Source organism: Gymnogyps californianus, chromosome 1, assembly GCF_018139145.2.
Source record: "Gymnogyps californianus isolate 813 chromosome 1, ASM1813914v2, whole genome shotgun sequence".
Classification (NCBI taxonomy): Eukaryota; Metazoa; Chordata; class Aves; order Accipitriformes; family Cathartidae; genus Gymnogyps; species Gymnogyps californianus.
Window position 1 is genome coordinate 131123932 of NC_059471.1, and position 20624 is coordinate 131144555.

A 20624-nucleotide genomic window follows, 5' to 3' on the forward strand; every position below is an offset into this window, starting at 1 on the left:
ACAACAGATAATAATGGTTGTATCACTTCATTAATAAGCAGTTATTTCCAACTGTATCAATAGAAAGTTGCAAAAAGGCAGCTTTTAAAGCTAGGCATACCAAAAACCGGTAGACCTGGACAATGCAATCGAAGTATTAAAAACAGGTAGCTGAGGAGCTCTTTAGATGATGAATATTGACTTTGACGAACTCTTGGAGAACAACAGCAGTTTTAAAGTAAATAAAGCAAGCTGATATCACACCAACGCTTAAAAAAGGGAAACTAGAATAACATACGTATTTTAAGAACTGGCAATATAATGCTGATCATTGCAGAATAACAGAGGAGCTGATATGACTTCCTCAATGTCCTAATGGAGGATTCAATGAACAACAAATAAAAGGAGGGTAAAATAACTATTACCAGTTCAATTTTGTTCTTGGGGGGGGGAAGGTGGCGGCCTTTTCAAAGAATAGCTTTCTCTGGTAAGGCTGCAATTCTAGTTGAAATAGATAACATGATATAGTGAAAAGCAGAATTCGCTAAGTATTCTTTGACTATTGATTTAGAAAGCAGTTACAAAGATTAAAACTCATTAACTGACAGATCTAAAAATGCTATTACAAACAAAGAGTCATCATCAAACAGGTGAGTTTCTTGTGGGGTCTGAAGTATACAACACATTGAGACTACTCTATTTAAAAAAGTTTGTCAGTGATCTGGGAAAAGACACAAAGTCTTCAATTATAAGATCTCCAGAAGACACAATAACCATAGGGGATATAAAGAATGTAGTGGAAAACTCATTCATACAAATAAATTTGGTTAATGTAGTTAGTATAGTGCAAGAAAGCAGTATGATTTGATTTTGTTAAATTACAAGATTTGTATCTCAGAAGAAAGAAAACACGCCGAATTTACAGGATGGACAACCTGTAAAGTGGTAACTTTGGGAAGGACTCATTGGTCAAGGATGAGCCAATCAATCCAAAATTAACTCTCAGTGCAAGGCAGCAGCCAAGATAACTTACGCAATCTTCAGATTTGTATACAATGAGCTATCAAACAGGAGTACAAGCATTATGTTATGCTTGTATTTGATATGTATTCAACAAAAACACTAAGTCCATTCGGTGTCCAAAATTAAATAAAAATAGTGAATTGTAAATGTTTGTTAGAGAAGATTCACAGAAATTATTAAAGAATTGAAAAAAAACATGATGGAATTTATTACACGTTGCTAAATAACAAGAAAAATTAAGGGACAATTTGAAAACAATCTCAAAGTTTCTACACAGAGAAGATTAATTGAAAGATTTTATTTAATTTTGTAAATATGGCTGCAAGCCATACATTGAAACATACATTTACACCAAAACTAGAAGTAACTTTTACCAGGAAAGGTCCTCCCCGGAAACAAATTAAGTTGTAGCAGATTCTCAATTGATTTCAATCATTTAGAAAAAACATCCAATCTTGATTTTAAAAATTTCAAGACAGATTATTTTTTAAAAAAAATACTGTGACCTGTGCTACAGGTCACAATAGTCTCTTCTGCCAATCAAATCTATCTATCCACTAATTTCACAGAACATAAAACAAACTGGTGATAGCAACACTGGTAAGAAATCCAACTCTTGGGCTACAGTGTTTACAAATTTTCTTGTCAGTAGCATTTCTCACCAAAAAAGAAGAATCAAAACAATTTAGTGATCTTATTTTGTGCATATATATATATTCATTTCTGTAGCATTCACTATGGTCTCTTGGGAAACCAAATCATAATTACACTTGAAAAACAAGTCTGAAGTTTTCACACCTGACCAGAAAAGTTAGCTCTCAAAGAAGTGACATAACTCCTATTTAAATCCTCTTGTAAGCCAGAACAGTGTAAACAGTAACAATGTAAACCTAAAATACTAGGCATTTACCAAGCCCTTTCCAGCTTAGACTGAGAAAAACACAGAGAGCATTGGGTCAGTTTTACTAGAGACGAAGGGAGAAGGAAAACTCTTCTTTTCAAAGGTCTGTGTCTCGCAGGTGAAGGAAAGACAAAGTGGAGAAAAAAGGCATCATTAAAGACAGGGTGCAGAATAAAAAAAATAAAATAATAAAATCACTTGCAGGAAACTTTCCTTTCAACTACACCAAACACTTCCACTACATTTGAGGTTCAAATCCCAGATAGTCCATTTACCTTTTCCTTTCCAGTATGAATGCCTTCTCCAATCACCTCCTCCTCCTAGCCCCTGCAAATTATGGGATTTGCTGCTATCACAGACTTCACTCTACTTGTGTAATAGCCTCTTCCCCTGGGTTGTGCGCTCCTTTTCTACTTAAAGCATGCTTCCACTCTTCCACAGCATACTATACAGAGCCTAGCAGAAGAATTTACTCCTTAGGTTTGCTTTTTTTCTATATATATAATTCTGCCATGCCTAGGAGCTTTTATAGTTACTCACCTATTCCTGTCCTCAAGGAATCATAAGTCTAGCAAGGATTTCTAGAGTTCAATGCACACTGCTCATGCTGCCTCCCATCCTCAAAATGCAGGAGACACCAGTAGAGTTAGCTATCTACCCAGTGATTAACAGCTGGGAAATACTTATTTACAACTGATTTATTCTGCTCCAGTCTCACAGAATTCCAGGATGAGAATGGGCCATGATTTGGATTTGGCACCTGATTTGATTATATTTTTCCAGTTTGACAACTATAGGTAGGAGCCTTGCTGTGAGAAACAGAATTAATATATTAATTCTTGACAGGTAGTGGAATAAAGATTAATATTTTTAATTGCAGTTAAGCCTTTTTGGTTACGCAGGATAGCTTGTCCTGGAGATGAGTCAGAGCAGTGTGGAAGGATGCTGCTGTTACAAGACTTCAGTTTTGCTGGCTTCACAAGCACAGGGACACATTTTGAAGGCAGTGTTCTGGGATCCACATCCAAAGAAAATTGCTCGTGTCTCTGCCATTTGTGCCTTTTTCATCTTTCCACAACCCTTTATCCCAAGCATCTCAGCTTATCCGAGAGAACCACAAAATCGTTCCACATCTCTCTCCCTTCCTTCCATCCCTCTCTCTCTCATGGCCATGTCCCTTATTCAACTGTCCATTTTCAGCAACGTCATCCACTTCTTCACACGAGTCTTCTCGCATGAAGAGGCCACATGAGGCTCCATCTTCTTTCACAATCTTTTCTCACCATGGTACTACTCCCCAGCTCCAGCTTGTTCCCGTATAAGTATGGGACAAGATTCCTTCTCAAAATTTCCTAGGTAACATAATGGCAACTTTCCTGACCCTGTCCCAGGGAGCCCAACAAAACTGGAAAACTACTCTTACAAGGAATAAATAAATAAAAATTCCTTCCATCCACACAGCCTCTGAACTCAATCTCACCAGAATTTTCAAGGGAAAAAAAAAAAAAACCAAACCCAAACAAAAAATCAGCCTCATGAACAAATCTAGTATGGAAAATTTAGGCTTGAATAGATTTTCAAAATTCAAAGTTTGGAAATAAAACACTATCATATTTAGTAGTGGTAAAGCACCTTAATTACACATGACATTACCAACCTTAATAGAAAGCTGACAAAACAGACAGGTACATAAACAATAAAAGATACATACCTTGCTTATAAAATGCATATATTTTATTCAAACATACTGTAGTTTTAGGTCTTGTCTGTTGGAAAAACTGTACATGATAAATTAATCTGATTCATTATGAAATCTGTTGATATTTTACAGGAAGTGTAACATTTTCCCTTCCATATACAAAGAAAAAAAAATTTCCATGGCATCTTTACAAGAGACTCAGCCTAACATCATTTAATTAAGTGCTGGAATTAGCACTAAATTATCAATCAGGACTCCTACTCCCATCAAGTCACTTAAAAGACAGAAAAGGTGTTAGACACCTAATTCTCCTGGATTTGGAAATCTTTTAGCTACATATTCATAAACTCTACCCTGATCCTCTTCACTTTGTACAGTAAGAGTGATATGAAATACAACACAGATGACAGAAACCTTGAAGGGAAATAATTCCTGTTGTCTGTTCTAAATTATTTTATATTGATATATAATTAGCTTGCAATATACCAAGAGCAGTTTGTTAAAGTTTCTTGACTTGTAGGCACTGCAGACTGCTGCACTGAAATTTATTAAAAACCCCTGCATTTCAGTAGACACAATGTGCAAGACCAATGACATGGGTAACAATGTTACTATTAATACCATTAATAACCACATTACTATGTATGTCGTCAGTCCCAAATTCACACACATGTACACGTCATATGTTCAAAGACCATTCAATGTCAGGAATCTCATTTACAGTCTCCCTAGAAATGAATATGCACTTGTGGAAATGCCAGTGTGTTGAATCCTACCACAAAGAAGAGAACCATATGTGGTGAAGATAGAAACGCTCCTCTTAGAAGAACATTTCACAACCCTGTGTTCTGTGCTAACCTCGTACTTGTTTATCCTTACTGCAGTGAAAGCTTTGAATGCACAAACTGCACATGGACTTTAAGTGAACGCTCAGGAGCAAATTCTGCCCAGAGAGGCGGGATCTTAATGCTTGTGGCAACATGATCAATCTTTTAATTTGCTACAGCCAGAACGGAAACTGAGTCCAAGCAAAAGGTCAGAACAGGCATTTTATATTCTCTGTTAAAGGAGGGGAGGAAAAAAATGTCTTTGAGGAGTAAAGTAAGTAGCTAATGAGACACAGCACTGACAGCTGGAATTTAATAAGTATCCACTTTGCAAGGAAAATTGCTCTTAGTAATTAAATACAGGTATCATACAAAGCTTCTGCTTAGAGCTAGACTTCAAAATCCTTCTGTCAATAGGACCGAAGAGGTTTTACATACCAGGTAATATAAGGGTGAGTTTGCCTGGGAGGCTAGTCTTAAACGAAGAGGGTTAATTGCATAAAATTCACAGTCACATCAGTGGTAAATAATTCCAAAGGGACTTTTTCAGATAGTAGTCTGGCATTACTAAAAAACAGACTGCAACTAAAAAGACCTGTTATAAAGTCCACCAAAACCTGAGACACATAAAAAGTTTATTAGTCATTGCAGAACTAAAACGCAAACAAGATCTTTTTAGAGGGATCCAAAATTCTTTATGCTCCAGGTCTGTAGGGCCATAAAACTCTACCTGAGAAAATTTTAAACAATCTTCTAATTAATCACAGGATTTTATAACCTCTCACAAGCTGTAAGTAAACATTAACAAGGTAGGAGGAAGCACTCTTTGTACTAAGCATGATTCCTAACCCCGCTGACATACCCCACTAGACGAACGAGGTTAGAATTTAACATCAAACTGAGACTATAATGGATACTAGCACACAGAGATGGTGTTTCATTTATGGGACTGCATTCCCATAAATGAAGGTATAAGTCTCTAAATTACTGGGAGCATCTGAGAGAGCAGAGTCTAATCGTTTTTCTGTAATTTGTGACACCATCATCAAAATATGACCACATAACGTATTCTTAACATAATAAAACTCATATCCCTAAAAAGACATCTTGATCCTCACTTAATTAGCAGTCCAACAGAACACTGTTGGTATCACAAAAAGAAAGCAGTTTAAGTATCTAGATGGTTGAGTGTTTTTACCAGCTACATCCAATAGATTTGCATTTACTCAGGTATGCATAACACCATCACACAGCTGTATTTACTTCAGTGTAAAAGAGCACTGACTCTCCAATACATGTTTTAACCTACCTCATAGTACATAGGCACATCCTTAACCTTTTTTCCCTTTTGATTTCCAGATTCTCTGATCTGCAAGGAAATAAAGCATTCTACTGTGAGAATATTTTAAGTTTACACAAATTATTTTACTCGTTATTCCCTTTTGCAAACACTACACCCACACTCCAAAACAGTGTGGAATCATCTTACAGTACCCCTGTACCTTAGGGAGGGAGCTTTTGTGATCAGCACCTCGAAGACAAGTCTGTAACAAAACCTCACTATTTACAGGGAGCCGACCAGCTTATACAGTAAGCTTTTCTTTTTCCATTTTTAACTCCTATGAATTAGTGTAATTTTTAAAACTTCCACAGAGTAATTCAATTGAATATGAAATTTATAGTTACCACAGACCAAAGAATTTAGTATCTATAAGTGAGATCTAGGGTTTGGTTTGTTATTAGAAGTGCCTTTCTTGGAATACCTGTCTGAAAATGTCTTCATGCGTTACCACGCTGAAGAGCTTCCGCTGTGGCACCTGCACAGCAAGAGACAGGGCCTTGGTGTGGATTTCATCCTCAGTTTTGGTCCCAACAACGAAAGCGATGCTAGGCTTCCAGTCATCCTACTTTCCAAAATAAAACATTTAAGGTATTAAAACTCAAGCAAACAAAAATGCTTCTCTGCGGTTTCAAGTAATCCTGTAGAGATGGCTACTCCCTTTAAGACATAGTAAACATCACTGTATTGATCACACTGAAATAAACTATACAACTTGAAAAAGCACATACTACTTTGTCCCAATTCTTTCTACCATCAGGTGGCAGCATTATGCTATGGAAAACACAAATGCCTACTAACAACCTCTACAAACCTCCTTGCAGGCACACGCTGCATTAGCATCACACAAAGATAAAGTACCTTTTAAATGTCATTTGCAGATTTGACAGTTCAGTAAGCAAACAAGAAATGAATTTTGAATATATGTATTATTGTCATTGAATATATGTATTATTGTGATTATCTGTTGTAGAAAAAAATAAACAAATTTCAGCTCCCTCATCCTGGGAATTAAATAATGCCCAGATACTATTATCTGAAAACTGCAGCACTATTTGTATGATGTTTTATGAGGGTGTATTTATGCATACCATGGTTCTTACACTGTTTCACTAAGTATTCTGAACTAAGAAAAATTATTTATCAATGGCAAGTTATATTTCACTACAATATTGACAAATGAAAAACACTAGCAGTTTTCAAACATTTGCAGTAAAATACACATTTTATGAAAAAAAAAATCTGATTTCAGCATTAAAGAAATGCAGAACAAGAGACCATTGGAACACATTATTTAGTGATATACATCTACAAAAGCTTCAAAATTATGTCATTTAAGCAACTTTTACTGGTTACTCTTCTTTCCCATTTCTTCTGCTTTATCCTACTGGAATCCCTTTCACAAAGCGAGTGGCTATCTCCAGCACATCTACATACAGAGAATACAGAGTATTCTCTATCAGCATCAGCGGCACCTGAAACATAAGCACTTCCAATGGTTGTGCTGTACACTCTTCAGGAATCACCAAATTATTTTTTTTTCATTGCACATCTGCATGTGTAAACTGCAAGGATATCAATAAAGCTGCATAAAGGTAAATATGGAAAGAGCTTCAGTAAGATCAAGGTAGTCCCAAGACATTGTCACGCTAATCAGGACCGGGCTAAGCAGAGTCACATACCAGTCCAGTGTGCATCATAGCAGGGAAAGATTTTAAAGATAAATTTAAGAGAGGGTGGTAATTTTAGGATTTTGATGGAAATATTTTCATACGTGTACACTACGTACAAAATCCTTGTGGAAAAGAGGAACAAAACCTGAGTTGATGGTAAAGCGAGGGAAAGGACCATTCAAAAAAAAAAAAGTTAGATGTAAATGGTAAAAGGAGAAGTTTCTTTTTCCAGTTTTACTGTACCCTTCTTCATTTGTTCTTTCTCTTAGCTGAAAAAAAGACTAACTGTTTGCAATTTGAGTAACTGATGACTTGTGATGGGAGAAAGCAACAGTTGACATAAGTTTCAAACTAGTAAATGCTTGCATGGAGGGAAACAGTTTGTCATGCTCTTAAGGTAACAAAGCATAACATCACATGAATATGGCACAATGTGATTATACATACATGCCCCATTTTATTAACCACAGAATATTCAGAGAAACAAAAAAGATGGAAAGATCACCTGGGTCACTAAGCATAGTCTTCTGAAACTGCAAGTAGCTACAGAGCAGACACCTAATCCAAAAGGGCCCCTACAGTTCCACACATCATAAACTTCCTTGATGTTTTATAGCAGCACAAAATAAACCTTAGTTTTTAAAATTACAAAATGCAGGAAAGTGCAAGCATATCACTGATGCTCTAGGAGCATGCAAACACAATGGAATTTATGAGAGGAGAGCGTCCAGCTGACCTGGGGCAGCAGGCACTGCTCAATGGAGAAGCGACGGCAGCAATGGCCTGTGTGGGGACTGCACCAAGTACACTGAATTTCTTTTTCCCCTTTCTAGTTGGGGGGCAAGGACAGGGGACGATACTTCCTCCTGCCTAAAGTTGCCAAGATAGCTACCAGTGCACAGCACTATGAAAGAGCTAGGTATTCCCATGTTATCACCAAAACACACGCACAGTAGTTGCAGTCAATCTGAATTCAAGTTAAAGTCGTCATTGTACAGCTGCCAAGAGTTGGACACAAAAAGTTTACCATTCTTTGAACAGGGCGCGTTTAGATGTCCATACTTGTGTGCAAATGCATAATTTTCTAGGCTTTCAGAATTGACATTGAAATGTCCTCATGTGGCAGTATCCTGGTGTTCCCAGGGCTCACCAGCAGAGATGGAGTCTTTAGAACAACCATCCACCTGCAACATGAGCTAATGGAGCAACTGATATCACTATGCTGTCCACTTCAGTGAGGAGCACCAAAAGAGGGGAACGAGGCCCATTAAGTCTCACATACAGATGCTGACAGCACAAGAAGAGCAAGACTCAGGAATGTCAGGTTCTACTCTAGATGCTAGGGGAAGCATGGTCCAGCAGCAATACAGAGCCTGCTCCCACAACTTCCTGCAGTTCTTCAGATATGCAAAGAAATCTCCATCAGAGTCCTAAAACCTCTGCCTTATGCCTTCTTTAGTTTCTCCTTAAAACATGCTGTTATCTCAGTGCCCACAAATTAAACCTACTTAGCACTGATTAACGTCATCCTGCAACAAAGATGTCTGTGAAACCTGTCTTCCTTATAGTCCTGTCTCTTCTTGATCTTTTGACCCCTTGGTCACAACCATCCCTAGCTCATTTCTCCTTCCATTTCCACTCTCTGTTCCTCATCTGAGTTCCACCACTTCTCCTAATGCTTCCCACATCTGTTACTTGTTCCCCTAGCTCTCGTCCTCAGTCTCCTTATCCAGCTAGTCCCTAGTTTCATCATCTGATCCCACTTCCAGCTTCCTCCATCCTCAGATTCTTTCTCCAAATCCTTATTCTCTAGCCCCTCTAATACTTCCCAGGCACTTTCAGAGTTATGTTTGAGCAATGAGACTCTCCTTCACGATACTTATGCATTCCTTGGAAAGGCACTATAAGCAACGGAGAGAGAATTTTTCTGATTTCCACTGTGGTGCCCACCTTCGCAGCAGCCTGTAACAAAGCACCAAAACAAAACATCAGGGTAAGTCCTGCTTGTGAAAAATGAATTTTTCAAAAAGTTCAGGATTTATCCAAACACAAACATTCTCAGAAAAATGTATGCCCTCAGCAAAAGGTATGCCCTTGACATCAGTGTGCCACATCTTCTTCCCCCTCTAAATTCTCTACTTCAAAGAAAAAAGCTGCTAAAGCTTCTCCACAGAAGAGCTATGAGAATATTTATAGCATAGGCAAAACACTGGCTAATATATTAAAAATAAAATACATGGAATGAGCCTCTACAGGGTAACTGGTAGTGAAAATTATAACCCAACCTAACTTAATTCTACAGAAGTACATGCAACTCGATACAAGCTCTTTCGCATAAAAATTTAAACAGTATTAGAGATAGCCCATACCTCCCTAGCTGCAAAACGAAGAAAAAAATATTCCTTTTGTAAAAAACATGCAATACCTGGGAATTGGAGCTAGATAAATACTAGAAATATGTATATACACTTTAACAGGGAATAATGATCCAGAATTCCCAGAGTCATTAATAGCATGTCATCTATTTCTAGACTGACCAATTTTGAAGCCCTTGAAGATCATTTTTCAGAAAAGCTGAACATCGAGAACAGCAACTGAAGTCAATAAGGACAGTGAATGTGCAGTGTTAGTATATAGTTTAAGGTGTTTAATTGACTATGCTCTTTTCTGACCTTAAAAATCTATTATTTTTGCAATATTGCCCTTATATTATCAATACTGTAACAGTATCCTTAATGTTCAAGGCACTGAAAGGATAGAGAAGAAACAGACCCTGCTTCTACAGCTCACCACCTAAAAATCACAACATAAAAATGAGAAGGAAAAGTAGTAAAATGTATATGGTTACTTTAAAAATATTTTCTCCCTCAATATACAACTGCTCCTCTACTTAGCTTAATTCTTCCAAATGTTATTGTAGAAGTGAGACCTCAGAAAGGATCTGAAAGAGGATAGATTAGTGACCCTAAGGCTACCTCAAATGAGGTTCCCAGCTTAAAGAACAGGATAGAGAAAACCATAAAAATAACTACTGGAAAAGCATGGAAACAATCTAGGGAGGCTGCCATTGAGAGTATAACGCAAGCACTACGTACTGTGAACAAAGACCAAAATGCAGGGAGTAGATAGCCCACAGAATCAACAATGCTGATTTAAACACGAATGAAAAAAAATGGAAGCTGGAAATGTCGCATTGGTAACTGAATATTCCTTAAACAATCTGAAACAAGCTCCAATTAAGAGGAGGCCAGACCACTCTCACTGGAAAACATCCAGTGACAATCATTGTCATAAATGACACTGTTCTCTCCCCTTCTAAAACTCTCAGCCATGTCAAGAGTTGAAACGCACCAAAGTCTCTCTCAGTGTTAGAAATAACCATCTATGCGGGAAGCTTGTATGTCCCTCAGATGAAGAGGCTCCAATCCTAGCAATATCCACCTAACTCTGAAAGCTCCAGGTAAGCAGCTAGCAGCTTTCCAAAATCCTTGTTTTCACAAAACACAGAAAGTGTCTCATCTTCCCCTGATTTTGTTCTCAACCCTCCATTGTGCCCCTCTGTAATGTGATTTTTTCCAACTGTTAAAAAACAGTACACATAGCCTATATACCTTATTTGTCACAGTAGTATTGGAACAGCATAGGTATGTTAAAAAAATCTCTAACTTCAATTTACATTGAAGAAAAAAGCAGATGTAGCTCACAAAATTTTGTTTCCTTTTTAAACATATCTTGTTTTCTCTGCTTCATTTCCTAGACACAAAAGGGCAGCTGTTCTAGAGAAGGCATTTGAACAAGTCAGGTATATTGTTTATTTTTGCAGTACCAGTTTCTAGATCTCTTTGGCCAGGAAAAGCATCAAGCAGCGGCCTCACCCCCCCCCCACCCCCCCCCCATTTCCAGGCAATCTGAGTATCTGTCATTTTGCACCATCACTTAATTCTTGTGGTATTTAATAGGGGTTTTTGTTTGGGTTTTTTGTTGGTTGTTTTTTGTTTGGTTGGTTGTTTTTTTCTTAGGGCCACAACTAGTAGGTCCATTTCATTACAGCACAATTTCAAATTTAACTGTAATGGCTGAAGAGAAACATTTGAAAACTTAAACTCCAAACATTTGAACATCAAACAGCAAGAGTTCTTTAGTCTCCTGATTTTTAAGTAATGTCTCAGAAATAATGAGATTTACTAGTAATTTATGAACACTTAGAGCAATATTACCTCTAGCACTCTTCGCTTTCAGCAATGAGGGAGCTTGTAAATCATTAAATACAGCTAGCTTTACTGGGAAAGGTTGCTCATCAGCAACTTTGTAGCCCTAACATAGTGACTGTGTAGGGCATCACTGCTAAGAAATCTGCAAGTCCACTTTCATTATCTGCTGATTGACACACACCCATACCACTAATGAATTCTGGTTTTCAGAGCCTGAGCTTTTGCTGTATAATCTGGGCAGGTTAGAGACTATCAAAGCTCAACTGAATGTTAATTCCTCTCCGAAGAGGAAGCAGTATGAATAGTAATCAAAAGTGGAGCCATCCTATTCAGAACATTTTTAGTTGCTTTACAATCTTTAATTTCAGTTCAATTTTCAGGCCCTAAAAAGCCAATAGAATGAGGGAAACCATACAGCTGGAAAGTCAGTGCAGAATGTGGCTTCCAGTTGCTATGCTTAGTTATACTAGCTAATAGGAAGATATAATAGATAACAATTATTTCAATTGTTAAGGGCTGTATTTGCCCAAAATTCACCCTTCACTTAGCAAATATTGCCCTTTAACTACTTAAAGCATGCAAAGTTTAAAACTAAGAATCTTAATTTGTATTTTGTAATTTAATTCTGCAGCGAACCCAATCAAAATATCCTGATAAATATCTGAAGGCAAATACAACTTGCAGTTCCATGTTCTTCTCTGTAGCATGTTAGAAACAAAAAAAGATGTATGTAAACTATAACGTGAGGCCCTGCAAAATCCGTATTTCCTCTGTACATGTTTTTAAGTTGTCTGTTTGCCAGTTTTCACAGTGTGTTTAGTAAAAGCAATTATTTGGTTAGTAAATACCATTTAAATCATATTTTAGTTAGCATACCCGTCCATAAAATCTTAACACCACTGGTAAAATGACTCCTTTTCATAGATCAGACTAATAAAATATTGTAAGTCATAAACACACATTAAAATGTGAAATTTCATTGCTCAGCCTATCTGGTACAATTTAAAACCAGTTCTAGTAAATTCCCTTTGACTCCACTAAAGGGAAAGAATATTCTCTAAATTGATACAAGTAAAAGATTTAAAAATTCTTTATACATTAATTATGAGGACAGAAATTTATTTAATTGATAGGAGTTCCTGTCATCTCCCAAACAATTTCAGATTTATATGGTATATCACATACAACATTGAGGAGGAGTAAGAAATAATTTTGTGCACTGTGTCTGGTGACAAGTACAATTAAAGTTGCTCAACACTTTCTTTTACACCCTGCTTTCAGTTCCTGACCTTTATATATTCAAGTTTAAATCTTGTATGCTATAAGACTAATGGGGCTGGGGGGGCAGGATAGTGTGGTTAGACTATTTGCAGAATGAGATTTGATTTTTAAAAATCATGTTTATCCTTTAATAAAAAACCCTATGTGATTAAGTAATTAAGATATTCAATTCCCTCTCCGTGTTCAAGAGGAAGGAACTAGATTTGGCAGCACAGCCATACTTGTGTCAAAGATGTGCTTTTACAGAGCACATTTATTTACATTAAGTATACCCACATTTGGCCATACTTGATGAATCTTGATTCACACATGCTCAGTAGAGATTTGTTGGCATTTGACAGTTTTGCACCGCATATGCTCCTGCCCATGACTATAAGAGCTGAATAAGAATATTCCTGCAATAAGAAATTTCAGCGGCTGCCCAGCATCACAGAAGCCCGAGTTCAACCTGACCGCAGCGGGGAGACAGTTTTTCCCATGTTCCCAAGGCTCTGCCTGCTAACAGCAAGACAGAGAAAGTGGAATTAGCTTAACTGGAACAGAAAACAGTTGGACAATACCAGAATTAAGGAACCAAGGAATCTTAATTCAGCCCCCATGGGTATAAGCATTACGATAATCTTTAATTAGGTGATCACATATTTTTTCCTATAGAATTATTGCCTCATTTGGTGAACATATTCAACATTTCTTTCCATCTGCCTCAATGTGTGGTCCTGAATAATCCTAATTCTGGCATTTCCTAAATTTTGAGCATTTTATTTCCTACCTTTTAAAATACTTCAATATAATGGTTTGCATTTAACAAATCTAATAAATTACATGTAGAAGCAGCAGAGTAAACAAAGCACTTTGTTCAGCGAATTCACTGGACAATATCCACAACCATAATAAACACCACCATAAAAAAAATAAGTCACTAATTGGCACCTTGCTAGTAAGCACGGAAGAAAGGTCAGGAACTGAGTGAGTGATGGAGATTGAACCTCCACCCCCTTCTCAGGCTTCAGGGAGGTTCTCCTAGAGTAGGGGCGAGATTCACAAGCAAGAAAGTGCTCAAGTGCCTTTGAACTCTACTGAAAAATCAACGTTCTAGGGAAAAATGGGAAACAACAGTCTTAGCTGAGCAACTTACTTCAAAAAATGATTTTGTTTGGCTGAAGTTGTACTGTATGGTTACTACCAAATAAAAGTAAAAGCAAGTAAGTATTTAAGAGATTTTTGGAAATCTGTGGCATTTTCGAGAAAACTGATTAGCCAGTTTAAAAGCCTCCTCCTAAATTCAAAAGTCCTCATACTTAACCAGAACTGCTGGCATGTTAAAAAAAACCCCAAAACACAGCAACAACAACAAAAAACACCCTCTGTTTTTTAATAGGGCACAACAGAAACCCACCAAACAAGGAAGCCCTGGAAGTCATTTGTCTCACTTGCAGAAGCAGCGCTAGATAAACACATGCTAGATAAATATTATTGTTTGCTAAACTACTACCCTATTTTGAAATCAAATTCTCTCTTGCAAGTCAAGATTTATTAGAATTGCATTGCTTACATAGAACCTGGAAACCTAAATATGCCTTTAGATCCTCACACGCTGTAAAAGGAAAAAAAGAAAAAAGAAAAAAGTGCCTTTTAGCTGCACACACTCAAGCAGGAAAATTACAGCCTCACATTTTCAACGCTAGAGTTAATGCTGTGTCAGCACCTCCATCAAACCTCGTTGTTCAGCAGTTTATAAAAAGTTCACTCCGAGCTGAAATTTGGCACCCAGAGCCCCAGAAAGAAAAGTGCCGAGGAGGAAAAGCAAGAAACCCGCTGGGCCGCTGCTCAGCGGCGAGGGGGGAAAGGGGGAGCAGCTCCGCCGCACGTCGGGACGATTCACGGCCCTCCCCGGGGCCACCCTGGGGACTCCGGGTAGCGCCCAGCAGCGATACTGCGACAACTAGGCCAAAGGAGCGGCAAAGACCGCCTCGGGCCTGGTCCCCCCCACTTTCGAGTCCTGGGGCCGGCCGGCCGGCCCGCCCGCCCACCCCGCTGCGCGCCGGGCGGCCCCTGCCCTGCCTCTCGGCTGCCTTCACCTCCTCGAGGTGGGCGGACACCAGCGCGGCCTCCCAGCTCTTGACCACGGCCCCTGCCGAGGCGACCCCGCCGGTCTTGGGCCGCTTCGGGCCCATGGCGGTGCTGGGCGGCGGGCAGGCCCCACGCGTCGCCGTGGCGACCGGCTCCCGCGGGGCGACGCCTTCCGGCCGCGCCCTGGCCGCGCCCACCGGCGGAGCAGTTCGTGTCGTACGTGCCTCCCGCCCGCGGGCAGCGGCCGGGCCCCTCCGCCGGGAGACCCCGTGCTCGGCGGGGCCGGGTGTGCGTGTCCCGCCCGGGCCCCTCTTGGGCCGACGGCGGCCTTCTCGCCCAGCCGCTGCCGCAGTGCGCTAGCGGGGCTTCTGGTGAGGTCGGCAGGAGCTTCGCTGTCCTTCGGCCGCTTTGCATCGCCATTCGCGACGCGGGCGGGCAGCTGCGGCCGCCACCTGGCGCCGCCTCCCGCACGGTGCCCAGGGGAGAGGCTTCGCCGAGGCTGCGTGGGAAGGGTTCGGGCCGTCCAGGGGGAACGGCAGCGGGCGGTGCGCGGTCACATAGACCACCACGTTAAATGTCACATCCCAAGGGCTGCACGGAACCAGCCCGCCGGCAGCTCTCGGCGTGCCCGGGGAGGAGGGCGAAGGAGTGAGCTCACGCCGCGGCGCTGGAGCGTGACCGGAGCAGCGGCCGCCTGCGGAGCAGCGAGGCGGGGGAGTGCACAGGTGTGGGCAGCCAGGCCTGCTCCCAGGCCGAAATCACTCTCCAAATACTACCATATGTTACGGCACTGGGACCAGAAGGGGAGAGGGAGGCACAGTTGGGAGAAAGCAGGAGAGCTGCCAAGATAAAGAATTCATTACAGAGGAGTCATGTCGTGATCTCACACTGGAGACGAGTGAAATATTCTGTGTGATTTAACATTTGGTGAAAATATCCCAAACCACATGCTGCCCTTCCCCCACCCCCTTATACCAACCAGGGTTGCTCAGAGCCTCCAAATCTTTATTTTAATTTTGTCGGAGCCTAAAAGCCCTGCTGTGCAGCGCGTTATTGCTTTAGTCAGAATTTCATTCTGGGATGATACTGGCCTAGTGTATCTGCCGAATAAAACACCTTTAATTACACAGTTTTAGTGGAGAAGTAGGAATTTAGGTTCATGGGGGTTGTAACGGGCAAGTCTCATACCATCTGAGTTTGCAGAAGGGTATCTTCCCTGGGTTTGCAGACAGTGATGTAGCTTATAGCATGGGAAAGCTGCACAGTAGATTTGCCAACACCCATAAACATTTTCCCCCACCCTGTTTCTTGGCAGGTGTCCATTTTTCTCTTTTTGAGGTTTTCTTTTGTTGTCCAGAAAATAATCAGACTTCAATTGTTCACAGAAACAGGCAGTGTGACATTCCCACCATACCCTTGTTCTTCATTAAAGTCTTGGATACGCAGCCTGTGCCTGCTGAGGTAGACTGAGAGAGTACGGGAAGGAGGAACAGGGCAGGATCACCAGTCGATACAGCAGAACAGGACAGAGGTATGGGGCAGAATGCACAGATAATGGTGCCAAATATCCTTATTATGAACCACTCTTCTGATTTTTCATGGCTCAGTTTTCAGGGCTGGATGTAAGCTTCAGGAGGACCAACGGCAGAGGGTTGTGCACCCAGATCCTGATGGTATGGCTGGAAATATGCACTACCATGATGTCCATGGGAGATGACAACTGCTTAATTATGCCCACACCTGGATCTGTATGCTGAGGATCATTAGGAAGGTTAAAAACCAGCAAGACTGATGTCAGCCTACAAACAGCTTTGAGAACATGAACAATAGCTGTGAGAACCATTGACTGGCCTGTTTATATCTATTGTGTGTTTGCTTGGATGCATAAGGATTATTTGAAGGAAATTGTTTTGTTCTGCTGCTTACCGTCTTAGTAAACGCATCTAGATAACTTGTTGTTTATTGTTGTTGGATGCTGTAGCAGATAGCGAGTCAAGCTGAAGTAGGACAGCTGATCACTGGGAGCTTATACCAGTTTGTTTAAAATTACCTCCACCACTCTCCCGAACAAAGGAGAGAAAGAAATTATATTCCCTATTACAAAGGGCCCTAGCATATAGTCCTAAAATAGGTTCTCCAGTAGTGAAGTCAGCTAAAGACGTCTCCTGTTTGGCTGCTTGTCCCTATCCATTCGGTTGTGCTGCCAAAGATGCTTGTAGGCCAAGCTGTAAACCAGACCACTGAAACCCTCTTGGTTAAATCCTCCAACAGATAAAAAGAGACAAATGAAAAATATTGGGAAACTACAGCCTTTGTTTCCTCCAAATGGTCTGGACTGCAAAACACCCAGTTGTCACTGGGCCATCTGAAAACCTTCAGCTTCCTTCTGGTAACTAAAAGATGAAGTTGCTGCAATCTTAAAACTTGTATTAGCAAAACTGAATGTAATTCAACTATACCAATAAGCCACAGATGAGAGGAATAGGCAAATTAAGGATCCAGAGAGACAATACACAGTTTGGGGTACCTTCTGCACAAAAAAGGAACGCACAGACGTAAGCCTGACATTTCCATGTAACAAAATTGAGTCTACCGTTAGTGCAAGAGTTAATGGGCCTATCTGTGATGACTTTGTGTATGACAAGAATATTTATGGTGAGATTTTCAGGGAGGGTGGCAACCTAAAAAGTCATAAAGTCAGCCTTTTAGTTTCTGGCTTCTTAAAAAAACCTCGTTTGTGAATACATGAGTGGAGTAATGGAAGCCATGACTTTACAATACACATGCAATTCTGAATAATACTCTATGTAAATAAAAGGTAGCTCGCCTTTCCCTGGGAGAGGGGTTAACAAGCCTGTGTATTCTGAATTTACACAGCAGGGTAAGAAAGCATGCATGGTTAATACTGTGGAGTAGCTAGACACAATAACATATTCCTGTGCCCACACTTTTAATAATAATATAGAAGGAATATTTAAAAATTAGGTATACTCTTTACCTCCTTCAGGAAGAAGAAACATTGGTTGCCTTTTATGTTAGGGTGACTTAAAGAACATTTGCACTTACTTGTTCTCCAGTAAAGTGTGGGGAGTGGAAAGGCATTACTAGTTGTAAAAGTCATGTCTTCTCTACTTGATATTTCCTGAAAGACTGCAGTTGACTAAAGAACTAGTAAAGGTTTTGGATCTTAAATAATTAAAGCCTGATTGACTGAGAGGGGAATTAATTTTAATCGTGCTTGCTTTTTTTTTTTAAGTGCTTATTTTAAATGCTTGACAAATACTTGGAAAAAATGATCTTTTCAGTAAGAAACCCTCGCCTTCAGTTGAGAAGTGAGCAAAAAGTCCTCTTTGCTTGAGTCCTTAAGAACACACTTAATTGCTTTATATTGCTTTCATAAGATTTAAATGTTTCTTAAATGGGGAGGCTTCCTGAATTATGGCTTCAGAAAGCTGTTTCCGTTTTAGAAAACTTTCCAGAAGGTTGTCTAGAACAGCTAACATGGCCTTCAGTACTGCTAAGGAAAACAGTCCTTTATATTCCTTACATTTCTAAAAGAAGAAAGGTATTTTAAAAAAAAAGTACACTTTTTTTTTTTTTTTAAGAGAGAACACTGTTCAGTCCTTTTTCCCTCAAAAAGGAAGAAGGGGAAGAACATAAAACTCATTTTGCTTTCCTTTCCAGTTTCATAGCACTGCAGCATCTGGGCTGGGAACAGCTTTTGCTTGAAGTTTGCAACCCCCCAGGACACAACCATCTCTCTCACAAGGTACACAGATTTGGCAGCTGTGGCGCATGTTTCCACAGCCTCCCTGAACTCTCACATACCAAGTTGGATGTAGGAGGTCTTTGCCTACAGTTGCTGCTCTGGCCACCAAATGATTCCTTATAATTTATTTCTCAGTCTCTAAATTCATTTATATAATTTGCATAAAGCTTCCCGCATGGACTGCATTGGCCTCGTGGATGCGGACCAAATATCTGTCTTGGCTTTAGGATCTAGAAAGCTTATTTCTACATCAGTAAATTATAAGTGCCTGTGCCCTGAAAGGGACGAAGGTTAAGCTGAGTGTAAATATATTAATGCGCTCCCCTTCTGAATGTGGCATGGTGCGCTTATAATTTTTCTAGCGCCAAAGGTCAATAATTTCTTAATTAGACTGAGTTCTAACCATAATGAAACAATAAAATAAACCCTCCTCAGATTGTAACGGGCCTTCCTAGTAAGATAAGGGTTGCTAGATGCTTGCTGAACTGTGAGAACATGCAGGGATGGTTAGAGAGAAAGGGAACAGCTAAATTGTAAAGACAATACAATTCAGTCAAGTCCTTCCGCCACATGGCAAGGCCTGCCCTCTGACGCTGGGCCACTATATGCACCAATCAATAGAACTAACCTATTTAAGCCTGTCCATCTAATAACGTGGCCAAAATCAAAGCAAGTTGTACATATTCCCTTCTCCCGCTGGCTCTAACATTTAGTGTTGGCCTGGCCAGTCATCATTTTTTTTTTTCACTCAAATATTTCCCATCAAGCTGACTTATAAACGTATGTAGCCTCTGTTGTTTATCACAAGTATGACACACAAAACAGATCAAACTTCCTTTATACATACAAATAAGTTTACATTTAAGAGTCTCCACCAACTTTGTTTTACTGGGGAAAAAAAAAAAAAAAACTTACAAGGCCCTGCATTTAATTTCAGAAAAGATGCTTTTGCAGTCTGCTCTCTCCCATGTGCATGCATGTGCGAGGAGAATGCTTTTTCCTCTCTATAGCCAATGGTATAAGGATTCCTGGCAAAGCTCAAAATGAAATCCATTATCATCTGTCAGTAAAATGACTTCCAAATTCCAGCTGGATGCTGTGCAACAGTCTCTTTAAAGAAAGACTCCCTCTGCATTTGGTATTGTAGTTCTACGTCGCTAGGTAACTGAATTTTGGAAGCAGTTCAGTGCTGCCAGTCAGCAAAAAAGTCCAATTTCAGATATCTCAGGCTTTATTCCTGCCCCCTTCCAAAACAGATCACAAGATTTTATTCTTCTCCCTAAAGAAATAAATCTGAAGAAAACATTTTCCCACCCTTCCAGAAAGCCAAACTCCCCACCTCCACCCCATTCTCCTTCACTTTCAAATCCTGTATCATTGCCTGCTTTCTTCTGGCACAAAAGCAGTAGTTTCCCTAAGGTTAGAGGGTCCTCCATGGAGATCTGCTTCTATAGCACTCCTCACTCCTACCACTGTCAAGAAAGGGAGTCTTACACAGTAGTGCTGAGCACTAACGACTAACCTTTCTCAACAGCCAAACAAAGCAAAGTCTAAATACGTACAGGTTGAAACATTATACCGTTACTGGTGCAAAAATAAAAATGTTTCTAATCCATTAAAAACAAACATTAACACCATGGAGGGTAAATAGACCTGCGATGTATGCCAGAGTTTGCACTGAAAATATTGATAATAAGTGGTGGAAAGACATGGTGTGTTTGTTTATTTTTCAAAGGAGAAGAGATTATTTATACAAATACATGCAATCCGAACTGGAATTGGAGTAATTAAATGGCTAGAACCATAATTCTTTGGCCTTGGTATCTTAATTCTGCGAACTCATATTTGGATG

The 20624-nt window shown here is 39.9% G+C and overlaps 1 protein-coding gene and 1 long non-coding RNA gene across 2 annotated transcripts in view; one reads left to right on the top strand and one right to left on the bottom strand.

Moving 5' to 3' along the window:
• Nucleotides 1-15107, bottom strand: part of SPAG17 (sperm associated antigen 17) — a 117279-nt gene extending 102172 nt beyond the window's left edge. The window contains exons 1-3 of the mRNA XM_050894300.1: nt 15012-15107; nt 6193-6333; nt 5739-5798 (exon numbers count right to left, since the gene is read on the bottom strand). Coding sequence (XP_050750257.1) covers nt 5739-5798; nt 6193-6333; nt 15012-15107 — 297 coding nt within the window. The remainder of the gene's footprint in view (nt 1-5738; nt 5799-6192; nt 6334-15011) is intronic.
• A 479-nt stretch (nt 15108-15586) lies between these two features.
• LOC127029425 (uncharacterized) lies at nt 15587-17521 on the top strand. Its single transcript, XR_007768194.1, has 3 exons — nt 15587-15728; nt 16389-16534; nt 16611-17521. It is a non-coding gene; the product is annotated as an uncharacterized LOC127029425 (long non-coding RNA).
• Nucleotides 17522-20624: the final 3103 nt, after the last annotated feature.